Source organism: Alligator sinensis, unplaced genomic scaffold, assembly GCF_000455745.1.
Source record: "Alligator sinensis unplaced genomic scaffold, ASM45574v1 scaffold237_1, whole genome shotgun sequence".
In the NCBI taxonomy this organism is placed as follows: domain Eukaryota; kingdom Metazoa; phylum Chordata; order Crocodylia; family Alligatoridae; genus Alligator; species Alligator sinensis.
This window is the reverse complement of record NW_005841849.1, coordinates 217,884-243,862: the sequence shown is the minus strand read 5'-3', so window position 1 is coordinate 243,862 and position 25,979 is coordinate 217,884. Positions and strand designations below refer to the sequence as shown.

Below are 25,979 nucleotides of genomic sequence, written 5' to 3'. Positions count from 1 at the left end.
CAACCTTGCCTCAGCAACATTAGGGCAGGTGGGAACTTCTGCTGCTGTCACTCATTTGCCTGCCTCCCTGGCAGCCAGCCTAAACCACCTGCTGCTGCCTCCCTCCACCCCAACCTCAGGGATTGAGGGGGTGAAGACAATGGAGCCCAATGCACTTGGCTGTCCTAGGGCTCTCTACCACTATCCTGGTCTCACCCCCTGGTGGCTGGCACACATCCCTGTATCACTGCATGCATCTACACGTTCATTAATATGCTTTAGGTAATGCTCATTAAAGCTAGTACCTCTGGGAACTTTTACATGTGCTTGGGGGGTGGGGCGGGGGGAGTGGTGCTTTAATTAGAGCAGCTCCAAGAGCCACTCTAATTAAAGTGCTGCTGCATTTCATGTATCAGCATCCCCACACTTAAAAAAGGCAGCAGGGGTGCTTGAACTAAAGCTCATTTGACAAGCTTTAGTTCAAATGCCCCCGCCACCATTTTTAAGCGCAGGGACATTGATATACAAGACATGGGGAGCTGCTGGAATGTAGTAATTGCCATGCTCCAGCAGACTCAATCCAGCAGCCTCTGCACTCTTGCATAGGTGCCCTCCATTGTGAGGTACTAGAAAAATGTGTATTAGCCTACTGTAATGCACATTAGCTAAAGAACATAGTTTTTTGTGATGCCCACTGTTTCCCATCCTGTTCTCCTGGTACTCAGAGGGAAACTTTAGCTCAGGGATTCTCAACTAGGGTGTCTTGAAGTCCTTTTAGAAGTGTCACTGGGTACCAGACAAAGTTAACACTATTAAGTGTGTAAACATGTTTCACAAGATAAACCTAGAGATTTCACATAGGAATTGATAGTGTTAAAAGCATTCTGGCCTGTTGTGGTCTCTCATCTCTTTACAACAAAAGAATTGCTCAAGTATTTTTCTGTAGTAAAAAATCAAGTGAAAACTAAGAGCTGCTGTTTTCCAAGGGGTGGCAGGGGGTGCCTTGGGCTTTTCAAGGGGTGCCTCATTTATAAAGACTGAGAACCACTGCTTTAGGGCTGGGATTGGAACAAGGGGTAATGAAATCAGAACAAGAGGAAGAAGGTTAGACTGGGGAAAAAAAAAATCAGGGGAAGATGACCTGGCATCCTGGCAGCAAGAAGCACTAGGGAGAGGAGCCATTTCCAAAGGAAATAATGAAAGATCCTCAGCGCTGCTCCAACGTATGTGGTGACTGGAGTCTCCAAGGAACGTTGGTGCCCACGGAGGCCTGTCAGAGCACAGCATGATGCAGCCACATGCCACTGCCTCTGATCCAACCAGGAAAGGCCCCTGCCTACAGCGGAGCAGGGTGGGAAAGGAGGGGGCTGTGGAGCCATCTCTGCGGATATTGTCGTTGGTGAATTCCCAGCTGACAGGTAGGCCCATCAGGTAGGGAAGGCAGGAAAGATTCCCTGTGACCACTGAATGACCATGTGCACAGAGCTCTGTCCTGCACCACAACTCCAGGGCTTCTCCATACCTGTGGTCTGCAGCCACCAGCAGCTTCAGGCAGGTCAGGTCCCCTCGGGCTGCGGCGTAATGTGCTGGAACTGCCCCCTCACACGTCTCCATTGCAGTGTCATAGCCTGCCTGGAGCAGCCACTGCACGACCTCGGCATGCCCAAAACGAGCAGCCACGTGCAGTGGAGAGGCCCCCGAGGCATCCCGTTCCTGTGGCAAGAGAGAGAGCAGAACAGCAGGGCTTGTGAGGAGACAATGCCTCAAAGCAGGCTTGATAGAGATGGGGACCCAGCCATACCCACTTTACACACTGAGCAGGTGGGGTGGGAAGAGACCGCACCAGGGGTGCTGAGGCAGCAAGGACCATGGTGAGCTAATGTCCTCTGAGCACAACCCCTCCCCTCCAGCTTCCCCCTGGCAGGACAGCTTGTGCTCAGGGGCATGCCTAACAAGAACAAAGAACACTTTGGGCAGGAAAGTCCTGCAAAATATATCAGCCCTCAAAGAAAGCCAACTTGTACCCTGGGGTGCAAGGGTAAGGAGAAATGCTACCTCTTACAGCTGTCTAGCTCAGGTCTTGATGCCAGAACCAAGGGACACTGAATGCCCTTTCTGTCTCAGAACCACTCAGCAGTGACAGGGAACAATAGGACTGTAGCTGTTCCTCCATGACGCACCAGCCAGCAAACCTGAGGTGGGGAGCCGAGCAATCTGCTGGTGGTGTAGGCCACGAGTAAATTACAGCCTCTGTGGAGCAGGGGTGGGACGGGACAAGGCACTGATCTCTTGACCCGCAATCCCTTCCTGCACAAACTCCTGCAATGGGGCAGCTCCGTGCTCGAGCTGTGGACTGCGACCTCTTGGAGACGGCCTAGCCCAGCAGTTCCAGCAAGAACCCTCTTCAGAGCTTAGCCTCTCCCCGAGCCCAGCACAAGTGCCTCTAAGGGAGTTTGTCTGTGCTGTAGGCAAGGAATACTAGAAACAAAACAGACACTTCTCCAGATATAATCCCTCTACCACTGATCCAGAGAAAAAAACCCAGAGAGGTTATTTGGTTACAATATAGTCATCTGGAGCCCCTTATACCCCTCTTATACCATGAAACTGACAGCTGCCTTCTGGCACATTCACTTAAGCATCTGGTTGCTCACAGCTGCAATTCCTCCTCAGACAGCCATGGCAGGTAAATTACTTGTCTTGTCTCAACCTGTTCTGCTTGCCTCGTGACTAGAAGCCCTGGCCTGTTTTCTCTTCAGTGGTAGCCCATCCATCACATTTGCCAATGAAGTTTCATATGCCCAGCAAATTTTCCTCCATGCCACTCCATACATCAGCTCCTAACACAGTGCCAGGAGCAGTGTAGTTTATACCACCAACATATTCTTAATTGTGGCAGTATCTAGGACAACCATTCCAATTCCTGCCTTGGGTTTCTGGTTTAAGGATGTTACCCCATTATCAATATACCAACAAGAAAATATGCTTCCCTAGAAACATCTGCACTGGACTCAGAGAGGGACTTGTGTAGATCTGAATCTGAACCTCTGCTTTTCCAAACACAGGGTGGGATGGACTAGGGCATGGCTGTCCAACTGGCAGTCCATGTACTGCATGTGGCCCAGGAGGGGTTAAGTTGCAGCCTTCCCACCCTGCTTCCCCCATGGCTCTGGCTGCAGAAACAACTGGGAGCTCCAGGTTCCCTCTCCCTCTGGCTTCCCCTTCCCTGCCCCAAGGAGGAGGGGCAGGGCAGCATGGTGCAGTGTAGCTCACAGTGCTGGGGAACCCACAACCCATAGTCCCTCAGAGGCGTGATGCAGCAGGGAACCTGCAGCAGTGGGCTGGGGCAAAGTGGGGCAGTGCAGCAGGGAGAGCACTAGGTATGCAGTGCAGTGGAGGCGGGGCATGCTCTGTGGACCTGGGGGCTCATGGCCCCACACTGGAAGGGCCCTCACTAGAGCAGCCCTAAGGGCATGTGGTCCCTGGTCACTCAGAAGTTGGACTGCCCTGACCTAAGGTATACATAATACAGGTGCACGCGCAGGGACAAGCCTGAATTGGGAGACTGGCTCCGAATTCTAGCTTGCCCAAGGTCCAGGATAGGAGATGGTCACATATGAAGTCATGAATAGAGAGTGATCAAACCAGAACAGCAGAGAGAATAGAAGAGGGAAACCCCATTTTGGGTTGATGCGCTGCCAGATAGGCAGTGGAGAGGTGACAGAGTGCAATTATTTAAATAAACCACCAGCTAGCAAGGAATAAAGAACCAGAGTCTTCATGTAGTTTTAAGTCTCAGGAAAGTGAGAAGCAATAAGCCATGAGCACCCGTGGCTGCTATCTGGTGGCTTAAGAGAATGCAATTGTTTTGTACAAATAAAAATAACTCCCACCTCTTTGACCCTTCTCCCCATGCTGGCTGGAAACAAGCCAAGCAGCAGATACTGCTATTCCAATGAGATGCAATCCCAGCAAAGCCAGCTCACAGTGAAGGACTGTAGCAAGGCGCTGATCCACCCCAGATTAAATCCGTGAGCAGCACCTCAGGTAAAGAACTGCCCGCCCTGCTGCTTGAGGATGCACTAGGGCATCTTCTGGAAACACACCTCTTTCTTGCTCCCCTGCCCTCTCCCCCTCTTCTGAATCCCTGGCCATCCCAGCCTGTTACCAACCTGTAGGTTGTAGCCCCCGTCCCTGATCAACCACTGCAGCTCTGCCAAGTTCCCCATGGCTGCCGCATCATGGGCTGGCGTTGCCCCGTTGTTGGCTCTCTGGTTCCCTGGAAGCTTGGCTTGTAGCACCAGGAACTTGAGGCACTCCAGACTGCCAGCTCGGGAAGCATGATGGACCAGACCTGCTCCTGAGGAGTCAGCAATATCCCACCCCAGTGCACCGTTTGCATGGAGCTGCTCCAAGGCAGCCAAGTCTCCGTGCTTGGCAGCTAAAATAGCCCTTTGATCTGCCATCCCTGGCACCCCTGCCTGCATGGGCACTGATGCCTCCTTTCCAGCAAGAAGTTCCTTTTTCTCTTTCTGCCCCTCAGAGCAAAGCAGCCCTAGTCCACCTCCGTTACTTGAGAAGGTACCACAGGGGCATATGGAAAGCGGAGGGGAGTAGGACAGGAGGCGTGGCTGACAAATGCAGGGAAACAGAGCCCTCCAAGGAGCAACCCGAGTTAAAACAAACAAGCTCTGCTGGAACAGCCTCAGGCTCAAATCGCTAACGGAAATTGCTACTTAAAAGCTTTTCCTAGCTCTGCTCCCAATATTTTTTGCAATCAACCCCAAATTATGTTACATGCCAAGGTGAACAAACCTTGTGAATAGAGGCAAAGCAAACCCCTCAATCCTAATTCCTTGGCAGAACGGCTGAGGAGGCTTAAATCTTGCAAATCCTTCTAAGAAGTTGTAACATTCTTGGAAGCCGGCTTCTCTACTGAAAAGGTGTTTTCTTATCCAGTTGTTCTAGACCTGCTTCAAAATGCTTTTGGTTTTCAAGTAGCTCTGTGCTGACCACCTGCTGCACATTTCACACCAGAAAGGCAGCATGTTTTGTTTCATGCAACTCATATAGCCAGAGGGCCAGATTTTAAATGGATGTTAATTGGTAGAGCTTTATTCTACTGTGAACCAAAAACCACCCCCCTCTCTCTCTCATCAGAAAAAGGCAATCAAAACTACCCACAAATGTCACTCCTTATGCAAAGGGCATTTCATTTTATCTTTCATTTCCCAGTTTTCTCAGGGTCAAAACTGCTGTCTCCTCTTCCATGAACCTGATGTGGATGGAATTTGATTTCAGTGGCAGTAGACTAGGCTGCCATAAGCATTATGGCACTGCCACTAGGATGCAATACAGCCCACACCTTGGGATCAAGGATGGCTTTTAAACATGTTAGTTTCACAAATTGTCTACTATTTCTACCCAAATATAGAAATTAAAGGAAAGAAACAGGACTGATAGGTGCTTTTTAGCCACAGATTTTAGCTTGAGAATTACAAGGTTCATAGCCATTAAAGGAATCGGGGTCTGGAACGACTGTCTCATGGACACAGCAGGGGGCAGATCTAACTGCTTTTGAGATGGAGTTTGGTAAGTATATGAAAAGGACTGTATGATATAGTGCCTACAAGTGCAGATGACTAGACTCAGTGACCCAGGAGGTCCCTTCCAGTCCTAGGCCCTTAATACGTCAGCACCAGGAGAGTCCTTGCGAGGCTACATTCAAGGTGAGCTTTGTAAGGAGGACAAGTGTCCTAAGGGGTTAAGAGAGAGTCAAGGAGGGAATCTCAGACTTGCACACAACTGCACCCTAGAATGAATACACTGTTACTGGCTCTCAGTAACTCCAGAAGGAAAGTTATAAGGCTCAGATTGTATCACTGCCCATCAATGTGTTGTGAGCATATGGAACAGGACACCTTGATGTAATCTTATCCCTGTTATCATCATCAGTGGAACGGACTCTTCAAGCTGAAATGTGCAAATATAAAGGATAAACATGATGAAAGTATGAAGATCTGTCATTTGTGAAGAGACATGGGTGCCCTGGGTATATTGTCAAAGGACATAGAACTTTCTCTTCCAGCCCCTTCACAACAGTGCAGACCAGTGTAAGGATCCACAAACTCCTGGCCAGAAAACAAAAGGATTCCATTTTATGAAAGGCTTCGACCATCTGTTGTGCTCTGCACAGGAATGGGAATGAGACCTTTAGGGGTGTACTTGGTAGCCGTGTTGGTTTGAAACAAAAAGGCATACAAAAAACTAGGGCTCTCGGTTCCAAAATGAGACCTTTAGATATTTTTCACAAGAGAGAGATCTGTCCCAGAGTAGACAACAGACCATTCACCCAGGATGTGGGAAACAACTCCAATCCAAGCCCCTGATCTCAATCACTGAGTTACTGGTACCTCTTCCCCTCCAATTTAGGGTGTGCCAAGATGTTATCAGCAAAGTTTACTTGAAACCTATGGGCGTTTATACACATGCTCTGGGAGTGTGTGGGGGCAAGGTGTTAATTAGAGCTGATCTAATTAAAGCACCTGGAGCATCTTGTGTATCAATGTCCCTGCACTTAAAAAGGGGGGGGGCTTTAACTAAAAGCAAGGCCCCAGTAGACTCCATTAATCGAGTCTGTTCCAATGCGCTGTAATTACAGCATGTCACAGCAGCCTCTCTGCCTGGGTATAGGCACACTATGTTTCTGTGAAAGTCTTCTATTTCAATGCCCTGGCATTCATTGATGGAAAAAATGCTGTGCCAAAGAATTCCCCCATATAGAATAAAAACAGCCTCAGGAAAATACTTTTAATTGAAACCACTCTGATTAACAGCAGTCACTTTTGCACGTGCTGGGACTATATAAATATTAGATGTTCCTCAGCTCATCACTGCATTTTGCCAAGCAGCTACTTCATAATGCATTATTGCTTTATCACTATTCCAGTGTTTAGAGCTACTAGCTTGATCTAGGTACCTGTTTCTATATAGAATGTGGAGACAATGTCTTCCCTGTTAAGGAATTCACAGCTAGATATAGCCGTGTTGGTTTGAAACAAAAAGGCATACAAAAAACTAGGGCTCTCGGTTCCAAAATGAGACCTTTAGATATTTTTCACAAGAGAGAGATCTGTCCCAGAGTAGACAACAGACCATTCACCCAGGATGTGGGAAACAACTCCAATCCAAGCCCCTGATCTCAATCACTGAGTTACTGGTACCTCTTCCCCTCCAATTTAGGGTGTGCCAAGATGTTATCAGCAAAGTTTACTTGAAACCTATGGGCGTTTATACACATGCTCTGGGAGTGTGTGGGGGCAAGGTGTTAATTAGAGCTGATCTAATTAAAGCACCTGGAGCATCTTGTGTATCAATGTCCCTGCACTTAAAAAGGGGGGGGGCTTTAACTAAAAGCAAGGCCCCAGTAGACTCCATTAATCGAGTCTGTTCCAATGCGCTGTAATTACAGCATGTCACAGCAGCCTCTCTGCCTGGGTATAGGCACACTATGTTTCTGTGAAAGTCTTCTATTTCAATGCCCTGGCATTCATTGATGGAAAAAATGCTGTGCCAAAGAATTCCCCCATATAGAATAAAAACAGCCTCAGGAAAATACTTTTAATTGAAACCACTCTGATTAACAGCAGTCACTTTTGCACGTGCTGGGACTATATAAATATTAGATGTTCCTCAGCTCATCACTGCATTTTGCCAAGCAGCTACTTCATAATGCATTATTGCTTTATCACTATTCCAGTGTTTAGAGCTACTAGCTTGATCTAGGTACCTGTTTCTATATAGAATGTGGAGACAATGTCTTCCCTGTTAAGGAATTCACAGCTAGATATATTTACTTGGTCTAATAAAAGATATCACATTTACCCAAAGAATATGGCTAGCTAGACATAGGCACTCTTCCCCAGGGTGCAACGTTAAAGGAAAAATGTGTACGGAAGTAACAGGCTGTAAAACAAGAATTTGACCATACATCAAGTATTGGCTGGGGAGGCTGGTTGACAGCCCAGTGACCTTATCTGGTAATAAATGCCCTATTTCCAACTTCGAAAGAGGTCTCAATCCTCCTTGATAATTTGCCTTATACTAGGTAACATTTTTCCTGAGAAAAAAAATGAATTGAAAGGTGCACTCTTTTCAGCAATACTGAAATGAGTTCCCTACAGAGGAGGGTGAGAGCAGAGAACTTCAACACATGTGCACGTGATTTCCAGAAAAATTCTAATGCCGACAAAGGCAGGAATGATCTGATAAAGAAGTGATGTGACCTTCTTTTTCCTCCAAATGTCACATTCCCTGTTCACACACATAGCTACCTCCTTGACCATGTGCATATTGTGGCACATACACCAGCCTCCACATAAATGGAGACTTTTGCACCTCCACTGTGTGGACAGAGGTACCCTGAAGCATACACATGCCTTCCTAATTCCCACTACAGAGCACTGACACCAATCAAACCCTTTCCAACTTTTCAGTAGAAAAGCCAATCATTAGAAGGTCTCCCAAATATAAAAGCATCCTTGTTTGATTAATTCAGGTGTCCAGAGGTGTGAGCATCGATAAAATTCTTACAGCACAGTGCAGGTTGCTCTTCGGGGCCAGAAAGCCCCTTGGTGCCAGATCCTATCCTAGCTATTAGGTACCTATGCAGATGTAGGCATCTAATTGCAATCCTATTCCATGTTGTGCAAGTCCCTGGAAAACTGTTAAATCAGGTGAAGAGGTCTCTTTTCTTCCTTGTCCTCCTCCTATGCGAGTTAGGCCTGCAGCTTGGGCAACAGCTCGTTACAAAAGTAGATAGATTAATGGATTTGCAGTGACTTGAACAGGATGGGAGAGGACCTGTCCCTAGGGCTCTGGTTCTCCGATGCCCTGCTCCTTATGTGATCACTTGCACCAGTGCAGAGTGGGTTAGTGTGCCAACTCGACAACTCTTTATATCCACTTTACACAGGTGTAGGGTCACCCACATGGCGCACAGCAGCAGAGCGTCTGGCCCCAGATTTAGGAAACCTCCCTTTGGAGCTTCCCTCCTCAATCCCTATCCCAGAAGGCCTCAGGTCAAAGGGGTGCTGCTCTGCTCCAGCTGAGCCACGGCCTCCTTCAGGTCATCCACAACCAGGTCCACATCGCGGTGGGTGGTGTCTCGCCCCACGCTGAGCCGCAGGGCATTCTGGGCCACATCATAAGGGATCCCACAGCTCAGCAGAATAGAAGATGGCCTGGGAAACGCACAAGGAAAGCAGGATTTAACCCTTTGGACACTGAGGAAATATGTCCATCCCTATACATTTCACTCAGCAAACACACATTATCTCAGCATGAGTGACTGACCCATCTCCAACCCTCCTATTGTTCATTCTCCCTATCACTCTGGATGAATAAGACTGGGCCTACTCCAGGTCAGTGAGTGCTGCTTTCTACTCGGCACATGGTGCCAAGGCTGAGGGATGGGAGATGTGTGTTCTTGTCTGGTCTAAAAGCATGCTGATGCCACATGACTCCCAGATCCCAGGACTGAGCCAGTGAATAGCCCCATAACTTACAGTTAAACACAGCTTCCACATGGCATCAAAGAGCACAAAGAGTAAGCGTGCTACTCAAGTGGTACAGAAATGCCAAGCTCTTGCTTACACATTTTGAGGGCTGAACAACACGCTGTCTTCTCATCTCATGGCTAAGCTGGCCATGAGGTAACCTGGGAGGCAGAGAGGCCCTTGGGGAGCAGGTGTATTTCCAGCCTAGGAGTTCTCGTTCTGGGCTGGGAGTGGTGCCCTTGCAGTCACATATGCCTGCTGGCCCCCGCACGCTGTGACGTGGCACGTAACAGCAGGGGAGCGAGCTGCCTTGCAACACCCGATCTGTTGCGCTACACTGCCCTGCCTGCACACAGATATGCTGCTCAAGGTCACCCTCATCCTAATGCTCATTGCACATCTTCCACCAGCTCAAGACTAAGTCAATGGCAACCACTATTTTAAAAGATCCAGCAGGAACCAAGTGATGGAGTGATCACTTATGAGAAGCTGTTTCATAAAGCTTCAACTTCAAGGGATTTGCCCTAGTCATCAGAGATAAGGGACACTACCCAGGGGGGGAGGAGAGAGGGGACGGGAAGGGGGCTATGCAATTGTTAACCAATAAGCTTAAGGATTGCTTCTGCAAGCAGGTGGAGGTCTTTCACAGCAGAAGAGCCTCTGCAAAGCAATTCACTACTGCACAAGTGAACACAAATTCCTTCCTTATTGCTCTTTGATAGGAAATCTCCAATAGCTCCTTCCTTTCTAATGAAAAAATATCCAACATGTAACACTGGCTCCTTCCACTTCAGGAAGGAATGACTGAAGTCCCCTCATCTCCCTCCCTGATGTCCCCTTCCCTCATTTTTCTCTTCTCCTTTAATCTGGCCTCTCTCCCTGGGGCGAAAGCACTCAGTACCACACGGATCACTTACTGGTTGTCACCCTTCTCCGAGTGGCACGCTGCTCCAACACTGGCAAGAAGGGTCTTGCAGCAAGACAGCACCTTATGACCTGGAAGAGAAACATGTACAGGTTAGCATAAAACACCTACAAGGCTCCTAATCAGCACAGGGAACATTCTTCACTCTCCCTCTATGAAAATGACCCACCTACCCCTCAGAAACCCATCTCAGCTCAGCTTCTAAGCAATGAGTTATCAGGCCTAGCATCCTTCACAGAGAGAAAGGGAATCTGGTAATGGCAATGCCTGAGATCCTTCCCCCAGATTAAAGGGTGCCAGCTCTCAGGATTGGGCAGCTTCATGCCTGGCATGGTCAGGCCTTATGCCCCAGGAAGGAAGGAATCTCCCTCAGTCTGATACTAAAGGAGAGAAAGCAGCAGGTGAGAATGGAACAAAATACAGGTGTTAACTACAGCATGAGGCAGGTCTAGCTAACAGAGTTACCTTGCAGCCCTGAGCCCAGGATGGAGAAGTTACAGGTGTTGCAGAGCCGTCTGGAGCCTGAGAATCTGCTGTTAAAGTGGATCTTCTGCTTCCCAAATACAGCCTGCAGGGAGGTAAATGTTAACAGCTCCTTGAATGTCTATGGTTCTCCTCTGACTTGGAACGGGCTGAGCAGGAGGGATGTGCTACAGACACACAAGCCATCAGCACTGCCACTGGGCTGATGCAGTATGAAGTCAGGCTTCAGAGAGATACCCTGGGACAGCATTGGCTGGCTGATGATGCAAACACTGAACTAGCAGGCTGGAAAAGACAGGCATCAGGGGAATTCACCATCATGCCCTTTTGCTTAGGCTAAACTGGTACAAAGGAGCTTCAGAGGTCCTCAGGAAACACCCCAGAGTGTGAGTCCCTCTCAGGCAGTGGCAACCCCTGCTCTGCTACTCTACCCCCACACTCCCTTCTGCAAGAGGCCCTACTGCATGATGGTAAAGTAGCTCACAGGGGGCATTGCAACAGAGCTACAAGTTAGGGGCACAGGGGGCCTAAAGGTAGGGAAAGGGTGAAACCATCCCCAGCAACCCTGATGGAGGAGATAAAAGCCACATAATAGAAAAACATTGTCACAAGTGCCAAGGCAAGGAGGTCAAGGGCAGGAGGGGTAGCGACTTCCTGCTACAAGAGCCAGAGTGGGCCAGTGAGAAGCTAAAATGCCTCAGCAGTACAACCCACTACACTGCCTTGTGCAGCTACCAGAGGTTTATCATGCCCCTCCTTGCTGAATGGGCTGGGCACCACCCTCCTTCCCTCTACCCACCTCTCCCTTCTTGATCATCTTGTATCCCGCTCTGCTGCTTCTCCTCCCTCTGTCAGGGCCCACTGGTATTGAGCCTCAAGAGGCGACAGGCTTCCACTCTCAAACTTTCATCACACTTCCCAGGCTGCAGGGGTTCCTGGGAGACATGCTCTCTATTCCTACCTCTCTCAGCTGCCTGCCATACAGACTACCCAAAGACAGTGACGTAGCAGGGGGAAAAATGTAACAGGAACCAGCTCTGCTTACTTCCAGCCTTGCCTCCAAGTAATCCCGAACTTCCTGCATGTGAGCCTCATAAACCTCACAGGTCTTATTCACCAGCTCGGCAGCCTGTGAGGGGAGAAGAACAGCACAAGTCAGATGCAGCCACTGTCACGCACATCTGGTGATGCTCCAGCAAGGAGAGCAAGAATCCCTCAGTGCACGACATAGTACCTCCCATTTACCAGAAATCACCAAAAGCTGAGCAGAAGGGAACCATTTCCACTGCTTTACAAACTATTGCTAATGCCAACGAGGCTGGCTGGGGTGGGAGGACTTGTGTCTGAGCCAAATTGGAGAATTGGGCCAAAGGAATCTCATGAGATTCAACAAGGACACGTGCAAAGTCCTGCACTTAGGATGGAACAGTCCCATGCACTGGTACAGGCTCGGGGCTGACTGGCTGGACAGTATCTCTGCAGAAAAGGACCTGGGGGTTACAGTAGACAATAAGCTGAATGTGAGCCATCAGTGTGCCCTTATTGTCAAGAAGGCTAACAATATATTGGGCTGCATTGATAGGCGTGTTGCCACTAGGTCCAGGAAAGTGGTTATTCCCCTCTATTCAGCAGTGATGAGACCACATCTGAAATACTGTGTTCAGTTTTGGGCCCTCCACTACAGAAAGGATGTGGACAAATTGGAGAGAGGTCAGCAGAGGGTGACAAAAATGGTGAGGTGGCTGGGGGATGTGACTTCTGAGGAAAGACTGAGGGAACTGGGCTTATTTACTCTAGAGGAGACTGAGAGGGGACTTAATAGCAACCTTCAACTACCTGAAGTAGGCTTTGAAAGACGATGGAGCTGCACTGTTCTCAGTGATGGCAGATGACAGAACAAGGAGCAATGGTCTTAAGTTGCAGCAAGGGAAGTTTAGGTTAGATATTAGGAAGAATTTTCTTACTAGGAGGGTAGTAAAACACTGGAACAGAGAAGTGGTAGAATCTCTATCCTTGGAGGTGTTTAAGACCCAGGTAGATAAAGCTTTGGCTGGGATGATCTAGTTGGGGACAGTCCTGCTTTGAGCAGGGGGTTGGACTAGATGACCTCTTGAGGTCCCTTCCAACCCTAACTTTCTATAATTCTATGAACTCTTCCTCCATCTCCTAATTCCACCCAGAAAACTGCTTTTAGGTTGGAGCTAAATAAGTATGAACCAGATTATATGATCTCAGGACTGCAGGGGACTGGATCTGAAGACCTCACATTCTGCTGAGATGGGACTTGCCACCTTGGGGGATGCTGGTCTCACCCCTGAGGCCCAATTCCCTGGTGGGAAAAATGAAACCCATCTGCACTTGGTCCTCCCAACACTCATCTTCCCCTGAAAATTTCAAGACACCAGCCAATGTGTTTGTGTGGCAAAGAGCCAGACTTCCATGGGACAGCTGTGCTCAGTGCACTGAGCACATTTGAAAAACCCAGCCTTGAATCTAATGCAGAGCACTTTAGAAAATCCTGGCCTGAATTTGTTATGTTACAAGGTACAACCTTCAGGGTCCTGGCAAGTTGCTAACCCAGTACTCAGCGCTACACTGTTACGCGCCTGCTCTGAAAAACTCCTCTAGAATATCACACACTGGCTGGACTCCCAGCCTCCTTTACACTATCCTGCTCACTAGCTCGATACAGAAACCCATGGTCCTTATAGGTCCAACTTTGCCCCACACAGCTCAATACACCAGAGCTCAGTGGGGGCAGATGACAGAACAAGGAACAATGGTCTCGAGTTCAGCAAAGAAAGTTTAGGTTAGATATTAGGAAAAACTCTCTTATGTGGCAGGTAGTAAGATACCAGAACAGGCTACCCAGAGAAGTTGTGGAATCTCCATCCTTGGAGGATTTTAAGACCCAGCTAGACAAAGCCTTGGCTGGGATGATCTAGTTGGGGATGGTCCTGCTTTGAGCAGGGAGTTGGACTAGATGACCTCCTGAGGTCCCTTCCAATCCTAATTTTCTATGTTTCTATTAAATAAGAGTGTGGGTTTGGCCTCTTTGTTGAGAATCACTTCAAGCTGAAACAGATGTATGATGTGCTATTGTTCCACAACCAAATGGGAAAGCTTTGTGGCACAGTTTTCCCCCAAACCCACTACATAAGTATAGGGAAAACAAGAGAGATCAGTCATACAGGGGAGAATGAGGGGAAGGGAAAGGGAAAGGGCAGAGCACAGGATGCTTCTACAGGCCATTTTCAAAAACAAGGACTAATGCTGCCAGGAATCCTCATCCGCCACAGATCTAAAGACATGTTTCATCGGATGGAGAAAGGAAGCCAGAAGCTTTGACTTTTCACAATGGTGCAGAGATTTAGCAGCATTCTTCCCATTACAGTTGGGAAAGTTATAAAGACAATTCAGCAAGGAACACTATGAAAATTGCATTGAGCCTTCAGTCTTGTTTTGCTAAAAGCTGCTTGGCTTTGCTTTTCCTCAGTGGGTTTTTTTAAACAAATCTCAGAACAGAACAAGAGAGTTAACATATTTGCTCTATCAGACGCCATCACTGTTAACTTGCATGCTTCTGTTTTCACCCTCCTGTACTTCTGAGCTCACCTTGCCAAGGCCTGCAATCATTGGGGTGTTCTCTGTACTGAAAAAGAAATGTTGTACTGTAATTATTTTCTTCTTCTTGCAGAAACTAGTGGTGTTGAATGCCCACATTTTAAATGATAGAGGCCTCGTCCACATGCACAAATGTGCCCACAATGGTGTGGCAAAAATGTGTGGAGGGCAGCACTGCAGGTCAAACTGTACGTACAAACGGACCGCTAGGTGCAAGGGAGTTGGGGGTCAGCTCAAACTCCTACCAAAAGTCCTGAAGACAGGATACAAGAGAACCTCTGAATGGCCTTCCCTCGCCAACCCAGGGAAGTGTGATAGCAGCATTCTCCCCTGCCTCCCCCCTTTCCAAGAAACCAAACTGTATTTTGGACAGCTTTCAAAGGACTGAGGGTGGGTGTGATGCCTGGCCACAGATCTAAAGACATGTTTCATCGGATGGAGAAAGGAAGCCAGAAGCTTTGACTTTTCACAATATTAACTTCCTAACCCACTAGGTGCAGCACTGCCCCTACTGGAAGGGGTCTGTACAGCTGTGCTGAGCACCAAGCCCCATGCAGCTAACAAGTGATAGTCTCTCTCAGTTCCACCCAGCATGGGATCACACGGACTTGCAGTTAGCATTTACAGGGCAAGATGCATCCTCAAAGCAACTAAAAAGAGGACATTTCTTCTCTAAACATTTCACAGCTCTTCATCCCAAATCAGATGGCAGTATATGTTCCACTGGCCCTTACAGAACCTACTGAATAGCCCGGCCTGCCTCTCCCCACAGCTCCTGACCTCAGCACCTCCGCTGACCCGTGCACCCGCCTTACCCAGGTCGGAAGTTCCGCTCCTGTCCTCCTCCGAACAGCATGGGGTGCAGAGGGGTAGCGACTCCAGGCCCTCGCACATATAGCGCTCCGATCCGGGGAGCATAAAACTGCAACGACAGGCAGTATCGTGTCCTCCACCTCTGCATTCACTCAATTGCACAATGCAAAGCTAGGGCAGGCTTGCTGCCTGTTGCTGACATTGTAACAAACTCCTGGTATCAGCATATTGGCAAAAAAGCTGGAACCACTTGAGCTGAGGGAATCTTACAGCCTTGCTATCTCCTTTGTAACTTACTTGCTCTCCAGTTGCTAACTTAATTGCAGCAGGTTGTTTTGTAACTAACTGTGCCAGGTTAAACAGCCAGGAAGAGTGAAGGGAAAGCTGCTGTTGTACGGTTCTGTTAGGACTGAGGAGCCTTAAAAACAGCTTTACCTTCAAAGCTTTTAATAGCATCCCTGAAAATGGACTACTAGGAGCCATGAAATTTAAGGGAGCCACTCAGTTCTGGGGCTGCTGAGGCTGCAGCACTGACAGAGTTGTATACTCGATGAGCTGTGCTGGGTAAGCATGAAGTCTGGGTAAGTGCATGGCCCTTTTCCAATTCTAGGGCCATGACCTTAACCAGAGTACTCTGTAATATTAACTGGAAACTCAGTGAGGTGCCTCTTGGAAGTTCCCTCCCTGCTTCACCTTGACCCTGTCAGAGCATGTGCCTGGAGTCCATCAGCTCTGAGCCTGACCCTTCTCACTTTCACATTCCCAATAAATGAGTCTGTGCTATTGCCAGGGTTCTTGTCAATAAATTTAACCACTAGAGGGGCATGGAAAATATTCAAGGCAACAGCTAAGCCATGACCTTCTGGGTACATTTCCCTGAGCACCACACAGAAGTTGCAGTGTAGAGGGCAACTCCCCCCTCCACCTCCTCATTAGCTGACCTCCATCTCCTGAGATCCCATACACTCTGCTGTCAGAGTGGACAGCTGCCTCATGGCAGCTCCTTGTAAATCAGTTTCCATGACCTCCATGACTGGTGTGACTAGCTATGACCATAACCATGTACAACACTGTCTCTATGTAGCACGTTTCACATTTAAACCATTACTGTCTCTGTCCACTTAGTCCGTAAATCAGTCCTTTTTGTATTACCTCAGCAAATTCCCACTTATTGATGATAGTTGTTCTTTGCAAACATTGCCTCACTAGGACAAAAGCCTGTTCTCGGATCTTCATCACATTTGTGACCTAGGAACCATCCTGCTCCCATAACAGCCTTGCAAAGCACAGTGCTGCGTAACTGGCTGCCTATTCCAAGCCATGATCCTGCATAATTGTAGCTGCCTGTGCATAATACTGTACATAAACGCTGCCTGTGCATAACACTGTACATAAACACTAAGGCTGTGCGAAGCTTCAGTAGCCGATTCACTTCAGAGGAGATTCGGTCCGATTTAGCGGCCAGGTCTTTGAATCGAAATCGAATCAGAAGATCCAATAATCTCTCTGAATCGAATAGGAAGCCTCCAAATCGATTCAGAGAGATTTGGAGCTTTGGCCACAGACTGTACAGGCAGGCGCTAGGCAGTGCTGGCAGAAGCAGCCAGACGAACCCCGGCTTGAGCCAGCTGCCCCAGGAGAACCCGAGGCTCATCCAGCTGCTCCCCTGCTGGGGTGAGGCAGGCAGTGCTGACAGCCCTGGGAGAAGCCACGGGGACTGCGGGGAATGATCGGGGAACTGCGGGGAATGGTTGGGAGCTGGGAGATGGAACCGGGAGCCGGGGGAATGAACAGGGGCTTCCCCCGAGCTCCTGGTTCAATTCCCCAGCTCCCAATCATTCCCCAGGTACCCGATCATTCCCCCCCAGCCCCCACGGCTTCTGGCTCAAGCTGTGGCTCATCCGGCTGCTCCCCTGTCTGCCCCTCCACAAAGGCAAGGAAGGCAGTACTGGCAGCCCCGGGAGAAGCCGCAGGGGCTGGGGGGAATGATCAGGGACCGGGGGGAATGACTGGGAGCTGGGGGGTCAAACAGGGAGCTAGGAGAATGAACAGGGGCTTCCCCCCAGCTCCCAGGTCGATTCCCCAGCTGATTGTTCCCTCCAGCCCCAGCAGCTTTTCCCGAGGCTGCCGGGTCAAGCTGGGGCTCGGCTGGCTGCTCCCCCAGCTGCTCCCAGTGGTACTGCCTGCCTGTGTAGACTATGGTTGAATAAGATTCGACACAGAATATCTTCAGATTCAGCCGAATCAAATCGGAACAGCAATTCGAATCACCAAATCGAACCACTGTTCCTCTGAATCTGAAGCAAATACTTTCTATTTCACACAGGCCTGTACAGGCCTAATAAACACTTACAAAAAAAGCTTGCTCAGCACAGGTTTCCCTCACTTGATGAGGGTCCTGCATGAGCAAATTTGCTCTTATGCGATGACCCTTTTTATACCAAAAATTCGTTATATGCAAGGTAAATTCACTCTTATGCGATCAGTGCAGGGGAAGTCCAGTCAGCAGCTTTGTGCGTTGCATTGTGGGGGTGACACACACCAAAATGTAGTCTCCTGTGTGGATCTGTGCTCCTTGCTCGTTGTCTGCAGCACATGTTCCTGTAGTTGTATCACTATCCCCATTATGATAGTGCCCTGTGCTTGTGTGTAGTGTCTGCTGTTGGCAAGTACCAAAATTGTCTGGTAAAAGTGGTAGAAATGGGTCAGTCAAAGTCTTGGAACGTATCCCTATTTGTTACATTGTAAAGTGGGCTCCCGTTATGTGAATTTGGATTATGTGCCATTTTCCAGGAATGCATGTACAGCATAAAGCAAGGGAAACCTGTACAATAAAACACTGTCTTCAAAGCGCCATCTAGTGGGAAACTTTAGTGGTGGAATAAAAATAATGTATGAAATCCTTCACAAGTGAAAGTGCAATATTGGTGGGTCAGTCTAATTTCTCCTCCACCATGGCACAGCGAGAGATGAATGACTCAGCAATGCACATGAGGGAGAAGGAGATTTCAAAAGGCAAAAAAATGGACCCAAGAGAAGCCTGAGGTAAAACTTTTTCCTTTCAGTCCCCCATACATATACATCAATCCAAATTCCTAGTAACCCCCTTGGCTGAGTGGGGTTTGGGGGTGAGAAATGGAGTCAGGCAAGGGAAAACTGGCACTTGGATTCCCTGACACAAATATTGGATGGGGAAATATATTCTAGCCCTGAAGCAGCTAGCTACTGGTGGCTTCACTGAAGTGCAGTTGGTGTCCTCCGGATTTAAATTAATTGTCAAGATGGGGTTTTTTCTCCTTGTCCTTTTTTTTGTAAAATATTAGGAAGCAGTTGTTTGGGTTTTTTTAAATGAAAAGAAGCTCTGGCCTGACTGAAGGCAAAGAATAAAAAGCCTCTCCTGAACAGGTGCTGCAATCTGAAAGGGAAAGTGCTCACAATGAAAGGCTATTTAAATGCAGGGGCAGCTCCAGTGTCCCAGGGAGAAAGGCATCCAGAAGGAAGGCAGGTATACCTTGTGTCCCACAACAGTGAGGTAATCCACACCCAGATCCTCCACATCCACTCGTCCCTTCCCTATCATCTGTGCTGCATCTGTGTGCACCAGGATCTTGGGCATCCCCGATGCTGTTCTCTTCTGATTCAAGATCCGAATCCGCTGACAGAGCTCTGGGATGGGCTGGGAGAAGAAAACATTATCCCTAAGCAACATGGTCTCAAGCTCTGCACAGAAGATAACACATCTCCTCCCATGTGCAACCACAAAGCCCCCTACCCTTCACTATGCCACAATATCACCAAGGCAGATTCAGCACTTACAGAGTGAAGTGACAGTATGAAAGTATCTAACAGACATGAAGCAATTTAATGGCATTCAGCAGCTAATAAACAAGTAGACATAGTCAGCAGTGAGATCATCTCCAAGGGCTGCAGGTAACAGTTTGAAAACTGCTGCTCTGTTAACAGTGGAGGGAAAAAGGAGTAGAAAAAAAATGCAAAGAGGGAGAAAACTGGAGGAATTAAAAGGAAAAGAGAGGGGAGAAAAGAAACATGGGAAGGACCGGACAGAAGCCCCTCAGAAGTACAGAAGATGTGAACACCGCCATGAACCCACTTCCCCCCAGCCCAAGGCATAGAAAACCCCAAGGACAAACTCACCATGATTACCCCAGTCTCGTTATTAGCTAGCATGATGGAAACCAGGCAAGTGGTTGGACGGACTGCCCCAATGATATCGTCAACTTCTGCCTGACCAGTCACCTTGGACACAGGGACAAAGGTGGCTTCTGCAAGCCAAGACACAAGGAATTGGATTCATCATGGAAGTTGGCACTATGCAGCAGACAAGACAGGCAGATGGTGGGGTAAAGCTGTGCCGTGCAAAGCCTGTGGAAGGTGGATGAAATGGAAGACACTAGCAGAGGACAATGCGCTCATCTTCCAAGGAATGGGCTGGCCCCTAGAATACTCTAAGACTGAAATGTCACTGCAGGGGTGTCTGTCTTCCTAGCCATCTGGGTGATACAACATACAGGATAAACAGAAAAAGGATGTGCTGGGAGACAGGGCCAGAGTAAACAGATGGAGATAAAACCCACGGGGCTTGACACTAAAACTGACTAGAGCATTACCTTTACTTCCCAGGGAAGGCATGGGTTGGGGAAGCTGCAGGGCAGAAGGGGAAGAGAGTGCATAGCTCAGTTCACATAGGGCTGGGAAAAACATAGGAAAACACTTTGGACTTCTCCAGTGTAGTGTAAAGAAGGGATAATACCCCTGGTAGTACCATCAGCAACTGAAACATTTTGCACCCACTGGTTAAACTGCACTTATGCTGCCACACACTTGGCAGCTGCTCCCTGTAAACATCCACAGCCTACATCATTGTGCTCCTTCAAACTCTCTTTTGCTGTGTGTCAACAGTGAGGATGCAGAGGTTCTGGGTCCACTGCCTGACCAATGTCATCTCCTCATACCCTTGTGCATATCCATCTCTGGAGCCATATGTTGCCCCTGAATTATGCCCTGACTGGAAGCACTTTGGGGCAAGGACTGCCTTTGTTTTATGTTATACAGAACCTAGCACAAGGGGCTCCTGGACCACAACTGTGGTCCTTAGGTGCTCTAGTAATAGGAAAAGCTAGTAAATAATAAAATACTGAATCTATATCTTCTTACAAAGCAGCTGGAATGAAAAGACTGCCTGAGACTGCTCTGATCAGCACAGTGTGCAAAAGCTTAAATTCTGTGCAATGGCAAAGCTGTGTGAAAGAAAAAACATGACACTTGGTTATTTGTTACTTTGACACAAACTCTGCTGCCAAAGAACCCTCAGAAGGAACAGGGCTGGTGAGTATGCAGCTCCCTGGCAGCCACTCCCATGCACTCACCTGCCATGTTCTCTCTCACCAGGTGTTCCAGAGGCAAGCGCACCGAGTCATGTTCCACGCTTGATGTAACAAAATGGGGAGTGGCTCCTTGCGGCTTACTGTGTTTCTCCCCAGGTCCATTTTCCCCCAGCACCCAGCTCTCTCTAAAACACCTCAGTGCAGTGTGGATAATGAGATTATTGGCCTACAGAGAGGTAAGGGGGAAAACATCAGAGCAATAACTACTCAAAAGAAATCCCTTTCTTGCCCAGTGGCTTGCTTTTGCCACTTTTTTAAATTCAGGGAGAAGTTAAAATACAGTCTACAAAACTGCAATGTTTAGTGTAGATGCAGAAATTTTTCAGAATAAAGCAAACTCCTTAAGTCTGCAAGAGCAGTCATTTATGCTACCACATAAATGGTTTTCCACTCCAGACACTCATTTCAAAACACTTATATTTACCAATTTTCATGCTAAAAAAGAGCATATGGTTTTCTTTGGCAGCTGCATTTTCACGCCAATCTGGGATTTATCATGTATAGAGGAAAAAGGCGGCTGCACTGTGGCTTTCAAATACAAAGACTGAGGAGAAAGTGGTTCATTTTTTATTGATTCACCAATTATCCTCTCAAATGTAACAGTATAATCACTCTTACTGCGACCAGTAGGTGCAGAGGGATTCATGCTCTCACCTCTGTCCCCCCTGAGGTAAAAATTATGTCTTCAGGCTGCCCTCCTACCATCCTGGCCAGGCTCTCCCGGGCCCTGCTGATGGTCTCCTTGGCCTTTCTACCTGGAAAGCCAAGATACACATGTTATGATGTTGGTTTGGTATGTTTACAGTGGAAAAATAATGAAAAGGAAGAATCACTGCAAGATTATCCCCATACCAGGGATTCACCTCAGAGAGATATTATGTATTTCCCCCTACACTTGGTTTAATGTACGAGATAGATTCTCTTCTATATTTATTTCAATTTCTCTGCACGAGATTAAAAGCTCAATGGCAGCCAATGCAGTGCTTACATGACAGTCTCTGTGGGAATGGCATTAGCAAACAAACAGTATTTCATTATGGATGGTGCAAGCCTTGACCAGACATAGACACAGACAATTCACAGCATTTATACTGCAAGCAGCAGTAAGAAAGAGCACAGCTCAGGCAGTACATTTCCCTCTACAGAATATTCCCGTTCATGCACACACCACTTTAAGTGGGCATGGGGTTCTTCCCTCAAAAACCAGTGAGGTTCAGCTGAAAGTCAACTGGAAAGATAAACTCAAAATAAAACACAGCTCCAAGACAATCTCTGGGCAGGCAGAAACAGAAAGAAAAGAGACCAAGGAGGAAAGCAGATGGCCTTGCTCCCTTGCTGCCGAGGGGGTTTTTTTGGTTCTTTTTCTGCAAGCTAACTTTTGGAGATTCTCCTAAGCCTCATTTTTTTCCTTTCTAAGAGATGTTCTAGCAGCCTCTAAACTGAAACACTATGGATTGCTTCTGAGGAGAGTCTGTAACTCTGCTCTACTTTCAACCTGACAAAGCAAACAAGCCTTTCCTTTTTCTTTAGAAGTTTATTTATATTGCTCTCCCTGGGTAATCAGCCCTGTAGTTAGGAGCCAAAATCTGTAAGAGTGGAGGCTGAAAGTCAAGCTCTTATGTTTATATTAAATCAACTAAATAAATGCAATGACTCTTCAAACTCTTCAGCTGTAATGAGTCCCGCTGGGAGCTTCCTACTTTGTCAATGTACGAGAGCTAGAGCATTAATTTTGATGCCTAAAGAGACGCCTTAGGTGGTGATGCCAGTGGTCACCAACCAGTTGGTCCTGATCAACTGGTCAATTGGGGAGCCCCTGACAGTCGATCTCAGTTGACGGTGGGAGAGGGGGGAGCTAGCCCCCCCAGACTGAGATTGACTGTCAGGGGCTCTGCGATCGGGAGCAGTGGGATGCACATGGGGAGCGGCTGGGACGCAGTTCGGAAGCACCGAGACGCATGAGCAATGTGGCTGGGCTGAGCCATCTTCTCTGCTGCCAGGGCCAAGCCGGGTGAGTGCGATGATCCCCCTTCATGCCCCCTGCCACCAGGTGAGTGGGTCCTGGCCATGCTGGGCCGGAGCCTGGACGGTTCGTACAGATGCGTGGTGGGGCTCCAGCTGGTGCATGCACCCCGGTGGAGGCCTGGGGGGCATGTGCCCCCTCGATCTGTGCACAGTGCAACGCAGCTGCCACTGCGTGCTGCAATTTGCACCCCAAGCCTTGCTGTAGCTCGGGGCTCAGAACACAAAGCCCGGGGCGCAAAACCCAGTGTGCAGTGGCAGCCACCTCGCCCCCATGCACAGAGCAGAGGGGCACATGCCCCCCAGGCTTCCACCAGGGTGTGTGCAGTGACGGGAGCCCCCCCGCACACCTGGATGAGCAGCAAGGGCTCAGACCCTCCCCCGGCCTGGCCCAGCCGGCCAGGGCCCCACCTCATCCTTGCCTGTGCCCCACTCCATCCCTGATCACCTGGCCTCGATCTGTGCCCCCCAAACTAACCTGATGGGGGAAGGGGGGGCAGGGCAGGGCAGGGCAGGGCAGGCAGCAGGGTAGGAAGCACAGTAGATCCTGCGTTGCCCTTTACTTCAAAAAGTGATCTTCACCTTAAAAAGGTTGGAGACCACTGCTCTAGGAGACTATTTCCCCACAGCCAGTTCAGAAAATACTGACCATTTTTTTAGATGTGCCTCTGTAGTTTTTGAGTACAAAGTGGGTTAAAAGACAGGGCTGAAGCTTTTGAAAGAGTGCCCAGCCTTTGTTATTAACCAGCCATTATCCGTTGGTGCTGTGTTCACACCAAGAGGCCTTATTAGGTTTGGCATCATACTGACATACAATGACAAGGCAGTTCTTACTGAACAGCTTATCCTCATGTTTGCTGGCAAATAACTAAGGAGTGGCAGCACAAATCAGCTTTACATGTGGCATGGTTGTAACCCGAGATAACACATGCTGCTCTCCAGCTCTGTTCATAAATCTCACTCCTTTATAGACAGCTTTATAGAAAGAGGAAGGTCTGCCTGTGCTCCAACATGATCCTACTCCTCTGATACCCCCTGGCCTCACAGGAACAATAAGCTTTAACCCTACAAACCCTAGCCCCTGAGCCGTTCCAAGACGGTTTCCAGCTCATAAAATGAGCTATGCATATCAAGCAGGAGACTGCCTGTGAGTCCAAATCTGTCTCCTTTGCCTGAGGACCCTGCCCTTTGTTCTTCCCAAGAGCTGCTCCTACCTGCTTTGTAAGTGCTGCTGGGATTACCCCAGGCCTCCTGCATGGCCTCTGTAACAGTCTGGATCACCTCCAAGGCCAGTGGGGTAGTTGCATTGTAGTCCATGTAAACCTTCCTGCAGGACACAGGAGCAGACAGGGTTAAAACAGAAGAGAAGGAAAAGCCTACTATCAGCAGTATAAATCAGTGCTTCTAATAGCTCCATCAGTGACCACAGTGCAGTACACTTTTAACTAGGTTTTACCTAGTTAAAGGAGTCATTACCAACCTACCCTGGCACTGGAATAGATTGATCAATCAATCCTCTCTGGCAACATTGCTGGAAGCACAGCCCCAATAACCTGCTCTGTTAAATATGATCACAATCAGAGACTTACAACAAGCTTTTGAAATTGAATCTTAATTACACTGTATATGCATTTAGGGCCTAAGAACCATTACAGGTAATATGAGCTGCAAGTACAAACCCTCCAGCAACTCAAAGGGATTCCAACCCTCTAAATTTAATTTTAAATGCTCTCTGTCTTCAAACAAATTGGGAAAAAACATCTGACTCACCTTTTCACAGAGTTATTCTCTTCCTCATAACACTCTGTCTTCCTAGGGATCTTCCTCCCATCTTTTGCTGGTATCACTTTTCTTACTTTGTCCTTCTCCATTCTGCAGAAATGTTTGTACAAGATCAGCGAGAATGGCAAAAAGGTCAACCTTGAAATCAGCAACCAAACAGCACAAGATAACTCTGACTCAGATCTGCCATAGACGATACTGCACTGGTCTCACTTCAGGAATCAGGCCTTCTCTCTCACACCCATGCACTGGCTAGTCTCCTGACCACATTATGATCTTTGAATGTTTGGCTGTTGTGTCTAAGCCAAGTCTGCACAATAAGGGACACACACAACTTCCAACTCACAGAAGGGGTCCTGCTGCTCACAGCTTTGTACCAAGATCAAGGATAAAACGCCAATCCTATGCATTAACACAAATATTACTTAGTAAAGTTACTGTCACATTCAGCATCACTTGTTAGATATAAGTGACAGCAGTAGCCCTACAAGTGCCTGCTTTTGTTGCCTTTCATTGATTGAACTATTTGCATGCGATTTCCTGATTTAAGCAGACAGTTGAACTAACTGATAAAAATGAAGCATTCAGCTGCACAGCTCAGCTTTAGAGTCTGGCTCTCAGTCTTGTTAGGCTTAAGGATCAACACAACACGAAGTGACCAAGACATTCACACTTGTCAGAGCTACTAGTTCAGGCTGTCTGCAGGCTCAGAAAGACAACGCTGTATCATTTTCTTACATTTCATCTGGTTCTTCCCTTTGGTAAATTTTGCTTCTAGCTACCTACGAAGGGGAGAAACTTTCATTTAAACGGCTCCATGCTGCAGAATCAAAGCCTGTCAAAAAATCAGATATAAACACTTCAAGCAGGCAAGCCTCAATAAAATATCCGGGAACAAGCGCTCGTTCGTTTCATAATCAGAGAATAGCCTGACCCGCCCCCCAGCACTCTACAGCAGGGGCTCCTAAACTGCAGTACAGGCACCCCTGGGGAGTACATGGGACAAACTGTGTAATAGTGGATTTAATTTTCATTATAACCATAGCTGGCGTTTAGGGGATTAAAAGATAAGCCGGAGAGGTACGCGGGGAAGGGGACGTGCAATAAGGCCGGGTTTGGGAACCTGCGCTCTAGAGCCACCCGGGCTATTCCAAAGGGGAAGGGCACCACGAAGACAGGAAGCTATTAAAGCAGAAGCGAGGGGGCCACAAGGGGTCCGTGACAGGTGCCAAACCTGCCAGCTGTGGGCAGAGAGCGAGCGCGGGGCTGGCGTTTCCAGCAGTGCGCAGTGGGGGTGGGACTCACGGGTCCCCGCGCACACGCCGCGGCCCTGCCCCTCGCACTGGGCGCAGACCGCGCGGCCACAGCCCCCTGCCCCCCCACAGACAC

The 25,979-nt window shown here is 48.3% G+C and overlaps 2 protein-coding genes across 5 annotated transcripts in view; both read right to left on the bottom strand.

The window, feature by feature from the left end:
• The window catches only part of ESPNL (espin like), a 40,155-nt gene extending 33,142 nt beyond the window's left edge, over positions 1-7,013 (bottom strand). For 2 of the 3 annotated variants that reach the window (XM_025209199.1, XM_025209204.1), the window contains exons 1-2: positions 4,152-7,013; positions 1,502-1,692 (exon numbers count right to left, since the gene is read on the bottom strand). In XM_025209199.1, the coding sequence (XP_025064984.1) occupies positions 1,502-1,692; positions 4,152-4,466 (506 nt within the window). In that variant the 5' untranslated portion in view covers positions 4,467-7,013. The remainder of the gene's footprint in view (positions 1-1,501; positions 1,693-4,151) is intronic. The other variant, XM_025209215.1, reaches the window with a different exon arrangement.
• A 556-nt stretch (positions 7,014-7,569) lies between these two features.
• Positions 7,570-25,848, bottom strand: SCLY (selenocysteine lyase). Of its 2 annotated transcripts, XM_006015974.3 has the most exons (14): positions 25,825-25,848; positions 25,329-25,425; positions 24,579-24,680; positions 24,023-24,135; positions 21,441-21,541; positions 20,769-20,952; positions 19,537-19,664; positions 18,893-19,057; positions 15,384-15,490; positions 14,560-14,596; positions 11,990-12,073; positions 10,927-11,029; positions 10,454-10,532; positions 7,570-9,221 (listed from the first exon to the last, which is right to left on the bottom strand). In XM_006015974.3, the coding sequence occupies exons 3-14, from the start codon at positions 24,677-24,679 to the stop codon at positions 9,056-9,058; spliced, it is 1,368 nt and encodes a 455-aa protein (XP_006016036.1). In that variant the 5' UTR covers position 24,680; positions 25,329-25,425; positions 25,825-25,848; the 3' UTR covers positions 7,570-9,055. The 2 variants fall into 2 exon arrangements, with proteins under 2 accessions (XP_006016036.1, XP_025065017.1); XM_025209232.1 differs by lacking the exons at positions 14,560-14,596; positions 15,384-15,490.
• Between the last annotated feature and the right edge of the window lie 131 nt (positions 25,849-25,979).

Excerpts from the sequence above, each read along its gene's own strand:
- SCLY (XM_006015974.3), bottom strand. The coding sequence starts at position 24,679 with ATGGAGAAGGACAAAGTAAGAAAAGTGATACCAGCAAAAGATGGGAGG. Across the intron at positions 19,665-20,768 it reads GGTGAGAGAGAACATGGCAG|AAGCCACCTTTGTCCCTGTG; the intron begins GTGAGTGCATGG and ends CTTGGCTTGCAG. Across the intron at positions 15,491-18,892 it reads TCACTGTTGTGGGACACAAG|TTTTATGCTCCCCGGATCGG; the intron begins GTATACCTGCCT and ends CTGTCGTTGCAG.